At 40.4% G+C, this 13,535-nt stretch overlaps 1 protein-coding gene across 1 annotated transcript in view; it reads right to left on the bottom strand.

Moving 5' to 3' along the window:
* The window catches only part of FRAS1 (Fraser extracellular matrix complex subunit 1), a 321,939-nt gene that overhangs the window by 232,376 nt on the left and 76,028 nt on the right, over positions 1–13,535 (bottom strand). Inside the window, 3 exon segments of the mRNA XM_027773018.1 lie at positions 2,878–3,054; positions 4,627–4,767; positions 8,961–9,101. Coding sequence (XP_027628819.1) covers positions 2,878–3,054; positions 4,627–4,767; positions 8,961–9,101 — 459 coding nt within the window.

Below are 13,535 nucleotides of genomic sequence, written 5' to 3' on the forward strand. Positions count from 1 at the left end.
CCCAACCAGGGTGATCTCTCTCTCTCTCTCTCTCTCTGGTGAGTGCATGAGCCCTATAACAAGAACTAAAAAACAAAAACAAACAAACAAACACAGATATTGGGGGTCAGACTGACTTAAGTTTCTACTGGACTCTATTCTCTTTTGACTACATGACCTTGAGTAAGTTACAATCTTAACTTCCCAAGTTCCTTCTACAAAACAGTTGTCCTACTGACCCTAGAAGGCTGGCATGGGGCCTAAGGTAGCAAACCAAGTAAGGCATCTCTCACAGTGCCCCAGTGATGGTAGGTACCAAATAAACAGCAACAATTTCTCAGTTGAATAAACCTTCATAACTCAAATTTTTTCTTACTTATAATTCTAACTTTTTATAAAAGTAATTATTTTCTTTAGCTTTATTTACTTATTTATTTCAATTTTGACCAGAAAGGGACAGAGAGAGAGAGAAAGAGAGAGAGAGAGGAGAGAGAAAGTGAGAAAGCAAGCTGCCAGGTCTGGGACTCGAACTGCAGTAGGTCATGTGGGAGTCCAGCATCCTTAACCACCATACCACCTGCCAGCCCCTAATTCTAACTTTGAAAATGTTAATTATTTTTGTTTCTCTCTCTGAACCCACTCAAAATTTCCCTTTTAAAATTTTTAATATAGTGCTCAAAACGGTAAGAAGAAGCTAACTGCCCTGAGTTGTCGGGGACGATTTTGCCTTGGTTTTCCCTAAGTTTAATGTGTGAAGAGGAAAACCAGCCATGAGGCCACAGTGAGGGATTCCTCTGGGCTTCTCTGGCTTCTCCAGTTTCAACCTGTGTGCCACGAAAGCAAGAGACTCAGAGAGCATCTAACTTCTTGGACAGACCACTGTTCTGGAGGTCCGATACCGCTGTGGTTTCCACTAAAACCTCAACAGACCAAGGCTGTGTAAAACTATGCAGACTAGTTTTGCAGATTTCAACAAAATCACTTCTGTAACGATGTGAGTCAGAAAGGTAGGAGTGACACTTTCTCCTTGTTCTTTCCCCACATCAAGCAAGGCTTGCATGGTAATTATATTCCTCAGGGGATCTGGCTTGAGAAAGCTGGTCTGACAATCCTAAACCCATTGAAGAGATGTGAGAAGCAATTAAATAAACGAGGAAATACCTTCTTCCCCTCCAGGGGTCTGGGGCTCCCTAAGGAAGGAGAGGAATCCCCCTCCATTACGGCACCTGGCCCTGGCCAGACCACAAAGGGGAAAGGCTGTGTGGTGTGTGCCCTGGAAGACATTGGACTCTTAGCATCAACGGAGGTTGCCGTATTCCACAAGTGGTTATAAAGGAACAGCCACAGGGGGACCAGCAGTTGGCATAATGGCTTTGTCACTGGATTCCCATGTAGTTGATCGCAGTTCGAGTCCCGGACCTGGTGGCTTAAACTCATGCTGGGGGCATGTGCATGCATGCCTAAGATCCCAAGAGGAGAATGGATTGCGGTGTGGCAATCCCCCTGGAAGGTTTCTTGCTTTCTGTCTCTCTGACTCTCTCTGTCTGTCTGGCGAGCGCACACACCCTATACCAAAAACCTCTCAAAAAAAAAAAAAAAGCCACAGGAGTTTAGGGGGCCACAGAGAATTGTCAATGCATATGTAAGTAGAAACCAGAATGTGGAGAGGAGAGCATGGTGCCCCAATTCCTGGGCACATGTAAACACCCTGGAATCTAGTGTTTCCCAGAGAGCGGGGGATTACCCCTGTAATGTTCCTAAATACCTGAATATTTGCACTGAGATTCATTCCTATTGAGGTAGGAGCTTTATAACTTATCAGCACTTTCATACTCTTAACTTCCTCTGATGCTGGCAAAAACAAAAACAAAAACAAACCTGAGAAAGATAATGATCTATTCCAAGCATGTGAGTGCAAAAGCTTAGAGAGAAGAAGTGTCTGGCCCGGGCCTCTATATTTCAATTCTGTGTACTTCTGACCATATTGTGTCTGAAATTTTTTATCCTAATCTTGAATTCCAGCTTTTCCATGTGAGGGCATATTCTAATGTGAAATTGAAGCTACTTTAGTAAGTGACCTTATCGGATACGAAACTGAATTTGCAGCATGCTTACAGTTATGTTGCAAAATATATCACTCAAAGCTGTAACGAGAAAAAGACTCAGCTATTACAGCAAAATAGCAAAGTAATTGGGCATAGGTGGTGGGCAGATTATCTTCTTCTATTTTTTCCTACATTCAAAATATCTTTATTGAATATATGTTCTGTTTACAATGAAAAAAATGTATGATTAATGACTTTTTTTAAGGTAGCTGGATATTTAAACAATTCTCACAATAGCAAGACAGCTTCTTGTAAGAGCTACTTCCCAGAAAACTATACCCCTCCCTTTTATCTCCTCTTCCACTCACAGATGACCTGCTTTTTAGTCAAATATTCAGAATGTCATCTCTTTTCTGTAGATGCTATGTCAAGGGAATGGCAGGATCACTTCGTAAATTCTACACTTTGACAGAAGTCCAGACATTGCCTGGAAAGTACCAATTCCTATTTCAGAGTAGAACATTAGAAGAAGTAATAAGTGGAATTCTACCCTAACTTCCTGTCCTGGTTTCTGAAAGAATTTCTGTCTGCAACGTCTAAGAAGATAACTTTGGGGAGGATGAAATAAAAGGAACTAGCTCTTTATGATCATCCAGTGCTCTCAGAGGGCAGGAGGACATGGTGGGACCGCTGTTCAGCATGTCTGCTCCTGCTCATCCACAGCATTCTGGGACCATTCCCACATGAGCCCCATTGAAGTAAAGGTCTTCCTGGCTTGGGTTTCACCTCACAGGATCCTTCAAGAGCTGAGCCCAGAAGCTGCCTGACATTTTCCTAAGTCATGCTCACTCACCTTCACAAAGCCCAGTGCTCTCCAAGTAAAACTGGGCTTCACATTGGGAGAGACATGTGCCCCAGGGAACACCTGCTCCAGGAAGCTGCACAGCCTGCAGGGCCTCCTCTGGCTTCTTACATCCAGTACAGTGTGCGGGCTCAGGACCCACACAAGTCAGGCAGGAGGAATGACAGGCTACAAATGAGAATCAAACACAGAAAACAATCACAGAATTGAATACCCACTGTCATCAACGGATGTCTCCCATTAACTCAAAACCACTGAGAAAAAATTTTCCAGACATATCCTTTCAGAATACTACTTTCCTAGTGCTTAGACAAAGCATAGGGGTGATAATAATGTATGTGAGAGGGAAAGTGATGGTGGTGTTGGCTGGTAACACCTCCTAGGTCTGGCAAAGGCTGTCAGGCCTGATCACAAAAAATAAAAGCCATCAAACTGGACAATATTGGCCTGGTTTTCCAGAGAAAGGCATTCATGGGTGACCATTGAACATTATGTCATTGGTTTTTATGGAAGATTTTTAGAAGCATTCATACGAAGACCATTACTGTATCTTTTGCAAAAATGTTGCTATGTTATTGTCCATTCTGTCATCCATCATCAGCTATATGAGGGTTCAGGCAGCAAACTCCTCTTAGAATTCACATGGGCAAAAATTACTTTTCTAGACAAATAAGATGCCTGTTTGAGATGCAATGAAAACTTCACATCATCTATCACATCGCAGTATTTTGTTCTCTCTGGCTACTGAAGGAACTCAAAGTTCTACCTAGTACTCAACTCTCTTGTGTCCACATTTCCATACAATTAACTCTCCTGTTCATTATAAGACTCTCTAAATTTTCTTTATTAAAATATTTATTACAGCTTCCCTATTCCAAATGTTTTTCTTATGACTATACTCAAACTCTTTCTTTTCTAAGGTATCCTATGTACCAATAAATATAAATGTCACTTAAAGTGTTTGCTCCTAAAGTTTTAGTTTTAAAAGGCTTATTAAATGGGGTCAGCTGGTAGCATGGTGGTCGAGGGGCTCGATTCTAAATGGTCAACTGCCAGGTTTCCGCTCCAGACCCAGCAGCTTAAAAGACACACTGAGCATGGGTATGTGCTTGCCCGAAGTCCTGACATGAGAATGGAGGAGAAGGGATTGTGGCATGGTCATCCTCCTTGGGGATGCTTTCTCACTTTTGCTCCCCCTCTGTCTCTATCTCTGGGGAGTGCACATTCCCTATACCACGCTTAAAAAAAAATAAAAAAGATAAAGAAGGCTCAAATGACACTGTCTGCCCAATGAGCTCAAAGTCTTTTTGGAAAATAGCTATTTAAGACTTTCCATTTTACTCAGCCCAGAGGCATTGCTGGTGACTCCCAGTTCACTCAGCAGTATCATTAACAAAAAAGAAGTTCTTCAGGGGAAAACAAAATGAAGTCTAAAAAAAAAACATTACCATCCTAGGAAAGGAGAAGGAGCAGATAAAAGTTTCATATTGTCTTAATGCATGGAAAAGGAAATAACATTCCCCATAAAGATACAGGCTTCTGAGTGTCTTTGCAAATTTTCAAATGTGATTTTTCAGATGATCCCTTCATAAGACTACTGCAATGAAAAAAAATGCATATGATGAATGCACTGCCATATGTGATAAACTAGAGGAAAAGTGACCCTGGAAATTGATACTCTATTACTGGGAAAAACAGTAAATCTATCAACATGATCTGGGAATGGGATGCCAACAATACCTTTGCAGACCCCGTGGTCAGGGTAGAAGCCTTCTCCACAGCTGGGCAGACAGTGGCCTTGGCGCAGAGCTTGAGGTGGCACACAGGCCGTGCAGCGAGAGGAGGTGGGTCCAGAGCAACTGGCACAGGAGTTATGACAAACTGAGGAAGGGTGAGAAGACAACACTATGGGACCGAGTTGACCAAAATGCCTACTTCCTGGCTGGGCCATGTGTGTGAAAGGAAGCCCTCTTTTCAGCATTCACTCGGATACCCCAGCAAACAAGGAAAAGGACATGGTAGGAGGCAGCCATACTGCTAAAACTGCCGACAGCACCCAGTAGTCATCTTTTATCCATGTTCTACCTGGTACGTGTCAGCTAGTCTTCATTCAGTGTTTGTCTTAAGTACTTTATACACACTGTCAATTTTAATCCTCATAACTACATGAAGTAAGTGTAATTCCATTTTAAAGGTGAGGAAACTGAGGTCTTGGGAGGTTAAAAAGTTTACCTGAGATCACCAAGCTCATTTGTAGCAGGGCTGGGATTTAGCTCTATGTCTGTGTGGAACTAACTTCTTACTTTCCTTCTCTATCTCCCTCTCTCTGTCTCTTTCCAATAAGCACATGTACCCTATAGCAAAAACTAAGACAAGCAGGGGAGGTAGGGGGGCCAGTACTGGGTTTTATCCACAATTTTATATTCCTAGCATATTTCATGACATATGATATGTACTCAACCAGCATCCACACTGCCTGAATGGAGAAGAGTTGAAGTGTGTGTGTCTATGTGCTGGGAACACTGGAATTTTGACTGGTTTGTCCCCTAGCTCACTGATACTCTCTGCCAAGCCTAGTTCTCTCCAGGCCTGCTTTCCTTGGCATATGCACAGTAGGAGTTTGGACTAAATAGTCAATCAAGATACTTACATGGGCCAGCAGGTGGAGTAGTGGTTAAGGCCCTAGATCCCACATGGCCAACTCCTTGGTTTGAGTCTCAGACACAGCAATGAAAAATACATTGGGTGCAGGTGTGTGTATACTGAAACTCTTGAGAGGAGAATGGAGTAGAAGGGATTGAGACACAGCCATCCCCCCTCAGAGGTGATTTCTTACTTTTCCTCTCTGGCTCTCTCGGGCGAGCACATGTGCCCTATGGCAAAAATCTAAATTAAAAAAATAATAATAAAAAAAGAAGATACTTTCAGCTCTGGTATTCTAGGATTGACTGATTGTAAGAAGTATAACAAAGAATCTGATCACTATGTGCGATGACAATAGGAATGCATTCCCTTGCTTTGGCCCTGTGGCAATAGTGGGGCATCTCTGCATCTAAAACACAGGTGGTGGTAACAAGGCTTGGGCTGACCCTTTGGAAGTACAGGCGACGAGATAGATATACAGAAAGAAGGTGCTGGAAGATAATGGTAGGGGTTGTGAGGGGAGCATGGGAGTAGAATGAAAACCTAAGGGGCAGGACAATGAGGAAAAGAGATGAACCCTGGATAAATAAAGAGGATGGCGAACAAAAGGGAGGTTGATAAGACAAGATAGTAAGCTAGGCCTAAATATCCTGCACTTACAGATGCTAGTCAGAAGTGAGAGTATGTGTGTATGTTTTGAAGAGGAGAGGTGATCACAGTGTTCCAGGCAGCAATAGGTTCTCAGGGCTGCCCATAAGGAAAGATACAAGGCAGACATCTAGGGAAACTTTAAAAAATACATTAAAAAATGTAATCAAAGTGTGAGCCTACTTCGGTGTAAAAAATTTTATAAGAAAAAAAATTCTCTACACGTCTAGCAGGGGACACGTCTAGCAGGTGGTTAAGGTGCTGCACTCTCACATGGCCAACTGCAGTTCAATCTCTACACCTCGTAGCTTGCTTTCTCATGTTTCTTTCTATATATATGGTAAGAGCATGATTCCTATAGCAAGTTAAAAAAATAATAATGATTACAAAATTAAATTAAAATTCTTTTAAAAAGTCTATGTAGGGGCTACAGGTGGTGTGGTGGCTAAGGGTGCTGGACTCCCACATGGCTGACGTGGTTTGAGTCTCATACCTGGAGGCTTGTTTTCTTACCTTCTCTCTTTCTCTCTCTCTGGTCAAATTAAAATAAATAAATAAGATAAATAAAATAATTCTTAAAAAAAAAAGTCTATGCTTTTTTTTTTTTTTTTTTTGGGGGGATTTTTTCATAGAGTATATGCATTTGCTAGATGGAGAGAAAAAGCAAGAAATCACTCCTTGGGGGAATGGCCACACCACAATCTTTTCTCCTCCATTCTCCTCTGGGAATTTTTTGCACACATGTACACATGCCTGGTGTGAGTTTCAAGCCTACAGGTCTGGGAATTGAACCACGGTCGACCATGCAGGAGTCCAGCACCATAACTATTATGTCATCTGCTGGTCCCCATAACTTTATTTTTTTATAATGCAGGTTTTTCCTGAACTCTTTGAAGATCCTTATATATAAGTTGGAAACTTAAAAAGTCTAAAATGTGGAATGTTTCATAGCTTAATTAAGCCTGAAAGAAGAACATATAGATATTGGGTTGTCGGGAAAGTCATGATACCTTTCCTATAGAAAGTGTGACAACTTAATAGACTCTAAAATAAATTTTCAATGGAATACAGACTTCAGCTTTGCTAGCTATTAAACTTGATTTATCTTTTTTAATTTTACTTTTGTGATATGGTGTGGTGGCCAATGCATGAGTTTAAAATGCCCCATAAGGAATGATGTTGTCAGACCTACAACTGAAGTTTGTAACAGTTGGGAAGTATACCAGCACTCTTTGTTGAATATGGTCTTGGTATTTTGATCAGGAAATGGATCTTTAGAGGTCGAGAGCTTTATATTTTCAGTTTTGCCTTCTGGTGTGCAAACCTGAGGAGCCATGATTATGGTGATCTTTGACCAAGACAGATTTGATCAGGGAGCATATGTGTGAGTCCAGCTGAAAACCCAACACTTTCCTGGGTCTCTGCTCCATACTGGGTTTATCTCTTAAAGAGATTAAAAAAGCAAAACAAAACAAAAAAACAATAGCTGGAGATTCTCATAACTAATAAAATTATAATAATGGAAATAATATGCTCTTGGCATTTCAAAGGACCAAATGAATTCTAATTATGATCGATATGCATAAGTCCTGCATTTAATCACTCTAGTCTCCCAGCATTCACCCGTATCTCCCACTGTCACACCAAATATGCATAGGTTGTATAACAGAAAAGCTATCTCTTTTAAAGTAACATTTTATTATACATACAAATTCCCAAGTTAGCAGCATACAGCACCAAGTATAGTCAATCATGTATTAAATACATTTTTTTAAAAATGAGAGGATATGCTGAATATCTTCACTTTATGATAGAAACTGAAAGGCTTTAAGGCAAAGAAGTACAGAGGGCAACAGTAGACATCAGAGAATTCACCAGGGTTGGACGCTAGGGGTGGGGCTTGGGAAAAAATAAGTAACAGACCCAAGCATGTATGTAAACAAGGCAAATGAGTTATGGGATGAAGTATCACAAGAGTAAGAAAAGAGCAAGGTCAATTTTATATATGTGTGTGTGTGTATGCACACACACGCATGCATGTGTGTGCACGCGCACAAGCACATACATGCATATATATGAGATACAAAGTATAACTCAAAAATTTCTGAACATATGTATATATGTATGTGTATATCCAAAATATCTGTGTGTGTGTGTGTGTGTGTGTGTGTATAATAACATCTCCAAAAAATTCAGTATAACAAGTATCAATGGTACTCAACATAATGTAAAGTTATGAGTCTGGTATAACCTTACTTTGATTATCACACACTGCATGCATGCTTTTAAAAACCATATGGTACCCCACACTGATGTATAGCAATTAAAAATAAAAAAAATAAAATGAGAGAGAGGGAGTGTAAGAGAGAGAGAAGGGTGCATTTTCTCACCATGCCATGATCATTCCACCCCAGCCTCTCAGTTACACAGGATTATAGACACACACCACCGTGCCTGGGGTATCTAGGTTGATCCAGGAGTAAAATCCAGGCCTCCCATGTGTCTTCAGCATTGTATAGAGCCACCCTACCACCTGAAACACCACAACCATGTCTTAAATACTTTTTGATGGGACCAGTAGGTGACATGGTGGTTAAGGTGTTGGACTATCACATGGCTAACTGTGATTCAAATCCTGAATCTGCCCGCTTGCCTTCTCACCTTCTCTCTCAGTTTCTCTCGGGTGAATGCACATGCTCTACAGCAAATGAAAAAATAAAAAAATAAATAGAATCATTACTAAAAAAGAAACCCCTTTTTGATGATGATCACCCATTTCTTACCTTTGCACCTGCCATTGGCATCAGCGTAGTACCCACCAGGGCATTCGGAAATGCATTTCCCATCATGCAGCACTGTCTTCTCAGTACAAGTAAGACATCGGGGACTATTAGGACCACAGCTCTTACAGGATTGGTCACAAGCTATGGAGGAGGAAAACCCATGAGAGACAGGAAATTTTGAGGAGGAGAAGCAGTGAAGTCTATTCTTTACAATGTCCATGATTGGTATAAATATAGCAGTCTCATTCTCTGGCTGCTCAGGAGAGTTCTGTTTCCTTGATTCCAATATTTTGAGAAACTCTTTGCTTTCTGTTTTCACAACTGAAGGAGAACTGAAGAATTATTCATTGAACTGAGCATAACAAATACTAGGGCATACGCACAAATGTATCCAATTTAATACAAGATTTACTGTTCCAATGGCCTTGAAGACAGGGTTGCCAGGTTTATCAAATAAAAATACAAGATGCTCAGTTAAATTTGAATTTAAGAAAAATAGTGAGTAATATCAGAATTCAGAAATTTAGGGTTCTACTACTAATGTTATATTAAAATTATTAAACATCCAACAATCTTCTAGGTTCTACTTATTCTCTTATTCATTTGCCCTCTCCCCCAAAATAACATTTATTAAGGTCTGTGTCCAGTGTCGTGCTAAGTAGTAGAAACACAAAAATCAAATTAACTTGGTCTTGACTTTAAGTAGCATATTAGTCTAATTGAGATAAAAGAAACAGAAAATACTAGAAATATTTAAAATATCACTTAGGTCAGTCTGTGTAAGTGCGATGAAAAATATTTTCAACGTGTGTGGGCTAGGAGCTAGAAGTAGTAACCCATGGGCGCTGCTTTGGGAAGTGAGTTTGGCCATACCTGGCTGATGGGAATGTTCTCCTGGCTGAAATAGCAAAGCAAATCAAGACTCAGAGCCTGGGAAGAGACTGAGCTGTCCAGGGATACTGCAGTTCCATTTGGTTAGAAAAGTGGGCAGGGCCAGATTATGGAAACCTGTAGCCAGACTCTGTTGTCCAAACTTCTAGGAGAAGCACTGGGAAGTCCAGAAGTTTTTTAGATTTGTTTTTAATTGTCAGAGGGCATGTGTGCTTCCTCGAGAAAGCAATGAGGAGAGAAAGAACGAACAGCCCTCCAATCAGGTGTGGTCATACCACAATCCCTTCTCTATTTCTCCATCTGCTGGGATCTGGGATGAGCAAGAACATGCACCTGGTATGTTTTTCAAACCATCAGAGCCAGGATTAGAATCATGATTAGAGCCATGTGGGATCTGGCTCCCTCAACTGCTGGGCCACAGAGGTGACCTGGGAGCCAATGAAGTTTTATATGCAGTAGAAACGTGACAGTGTTTGTGTATAAGAAGAAAAGGACTGGACATTCAAAGATACAGGTGGAGAGACTGGCCTTGAATGAACAAAGAAAGGCGTCCTTATCCCGAATGAAAGAAGGGGCTGAGGGAGAGGCAGCTGCACATTAGCCTATGACTCTATCTATGTAACACTCGCTGGCTAACTTCTTTAAAAACAGCAAAGCAAACCTTCGCACTAGAACCAACGTCTCAGGAATAGAGAACTGCGAAAATCTATTTTTTCTGTTCCTGTAATAGACTTACACCCTGCTAACCTCTTGAAAAATATTTTGAAAACTTTAGAAAATAGACATCAAGTGATGGGGTCAAATGTTCCATCCTGCGTCTTGGATTCAGCTTCTCTCTACAAGCGAAGGTGTACAGGAAGATAATCTTCAGTAAATGGGCTGAGGCAATGACCTCAGCATAGAAAAAGAAAACTGTCCCTCAACTCATAAGTGGAGGTAAAGGAAGAAGAACACCCCCCCATTAAAACTATTGAAGTTTCTAACTTTAGAATTGACATCAGGACAGGGACCAGCAGTTGGCATAATGGCTATCTTGCTGAATTCCTAAGTAGTTGACTGCGGTTCGAGTCCTGGACCTAGTAACTTAAACTCATGCCGGGCATGTGTGCGTGCATGCCCAAGATCCCAAGAGGAGAATGGAGAAGAAGGGATTGCGGAGTGAACCCCCCCCCCCCGGGGGTGGGGGGGTGGAGTGGTGATTTCTCTCTTCCTGTCTCTGTCTTTCTGGGAAACCCCCGTGCCCTATTGCAAAAACCCCCCTAAAAAAAAAAAAAAGAATTGACATCAGGACAGAATTGAATAGTATGCAAGCTAAATAGAACTTACCAACCATTAGTCAATCAGTTTCAGTCATAGAGTGCAGACATTCGGTATATGTTAAGTGGGGACATACAATGTCTCTCCTTTATGTTTCTCCTTTATAGCCTGGCTTGCCTCACTCAGCAGTAAATCTTCCATATTTTTCCACTTTCTGTCAAAAGCCAGGGTTTTGTTGGTTTTTATGGCTGAGTAGTATTCCATAGAATATATGTGCCACAGTTTTTCGAGATGGTCATCCATATGGGGGCATTTAGGTTGGTTCCATGTCTTAGCAATAGTGAATAGTGCCTCAATAAACATCGATGTGCAAGCACTTTTCCAGTGAAGAATTCTGCTCTCCTTTGGGTAGATACCGAGGAGTGGGATTGCTGGATCATATGGTAGTTCTATTTGTAGATTTTTGAGGAAAGCTAAACAATGCGATTTAAAGTATATACAAAAAGAAATAAATTAAAAAAAAAAAAAAACATGCTGGACTCGTGTGCATGCATGCCCAAGATCCCGAGAGGAGAACGGAGGAGAAGGGATTGCGGCATGGCCATCTCCCCTAGGGGGTGATTTCTCACTTTCTGTCTCTCTGTCTCTCTCTGTCTGTCTGGAGAGTGCACATGTCTTATAGCAAAAACCCTCTCAAAAAAATAAAAAATAAATAATAAATAAATAAATAGAACTTCCCAGAAATGATGAATTACAGAAAGTTCAAAATTTTCGACTGGCCAATAATGAAAATATTACTTTTTTTTGCTACAGGGTACATGAACTTGCCAGAAAGAGACAGAGAGAGAAAGACAGAGAGAGGGAAAATAAGATATCATGCCCCAAGACAAATGGCCACACCATAGTCTTTTCTCCTCAAGTCTAATCTTGGAATTTGGAGCACGTATGCACATGCACCTGGAGTGATTTTCAAGCTACCAAGTCTAGGATTCGAACCACGCGGCCAGCCATGTGGGCCCTAGTGCTTTAACCTCCATGCCATCTGTTGGCCTATTCCATAAACATTTTTAAGACATACCTAAAATGATACTTAGAGAATAATTTGTAAATTTAAATAAATTAAAAAGTCATTTCTTGACAAATTTCAATTTACAACTTCAATATAATATCAATAAAAGTTTGTTTAACTTTCTTAGAAATTCAGTAAGCATACTTTACAGTCCATGAATGGCTAAGTGAACATTCAACAGGAAGAAAACAGGTAAATTTCCTTAGATACTGATGCATATAAAGCAATAGGAATTAATGAACAAAACATTGTTGTAATAGTATAAGAACAGAACTTTAGACTATAAAAATTTCTAATTTCCATAGAAATTATGTCACATAGTTCAGACAGACCTATGCACATATAGAAATTTAATATAAAATAAAGACAGCTGGGGAAGGTTAGATTGAACTACTGGATAATGTTGAAAAAAACTGGATCACAGAATGAATACAAATCAAACTGGATCCCTATGTAAACCTGCATATATAAGTAGACTCCAGATGGGTCAACAATCTAAGTTAAGATAAAATTGTCAAATTAATAGAAAAAAGTAGGATAACTTATTTTTTATTTAACTTTATCTATTCACTTATTTTAATTGACCGGAGAGGGACAGAGTGAGAGAGAGAGAGAGAGAGAGAGAGAGAGAGAAAGTGAGAAAGCAAATTGCCAGATCTGAGACTCAAACCGTGGTCGGCAATGTGGGAGTCCAGCACCCTTAACCACCACGCCACCTGTTGGCCCCAGGGTAACTTATTACGGGACAATAATAGAGTAGGCCTTTTAAAAAATTAAAAAGTAAAACCTTAAAAAATGATAAATTGGGACAGCAGGTGGCATACCGGTTATGGTGCTAGACTCCCATGTAGCTGACCTCGTTTTGAGTCTCAGCCCCAGTGCCTTGAAACTCATGCCAGGTGCATGTGCGTGCATGCCTAAGATCCCAAAAGGAGAATGAAATTCAACCCGGGGGGTGAATTTTCACTTTCAGTCTCTCTGTCTTTCCCTGACTATCTGACAAGCACATGTACTCTATCGAAAAAAAATCACTTAAAAAAAATTTTTTTAATTCCTTTTCAACAAAGGGTATGTTTAAAGTTAAAAGACAACAGAATGGGAATTATGTTCATATTTAAAACGAACTAAAATGAATATCTGTAACATACAAGACACTCCATAAAAGCCAGCAAGGCCAGTCAAACAATGGGAAAAGCGCATTAAAAACCAATTTATAGAAGAGGAAACTGAAAGTCCAATAGGAGCTGAGATCTGCTCAAACTCACTAATAAACAGAAATATGCAAACGACATGGGATGTCCCTTTATACCTATTGACCAGGAAAAAATCAGAAACTTTGATAATGCCAGATGGTAGCA

Source organism: Tupaia chinensis, unplaced genomic scaffold, assembly GCF_000334495.1.
Source record: "Tupaia chinensis unplaced genomic scaffold, TupChi_1.0 Scaffold000318_1, whole genome shotgun sequence".
NCBI lineage: Eukaryota > Metazoa > Chordata > Mammalia > Scandentia > Tupaiidae > Tupaia > Tupaia belangeri.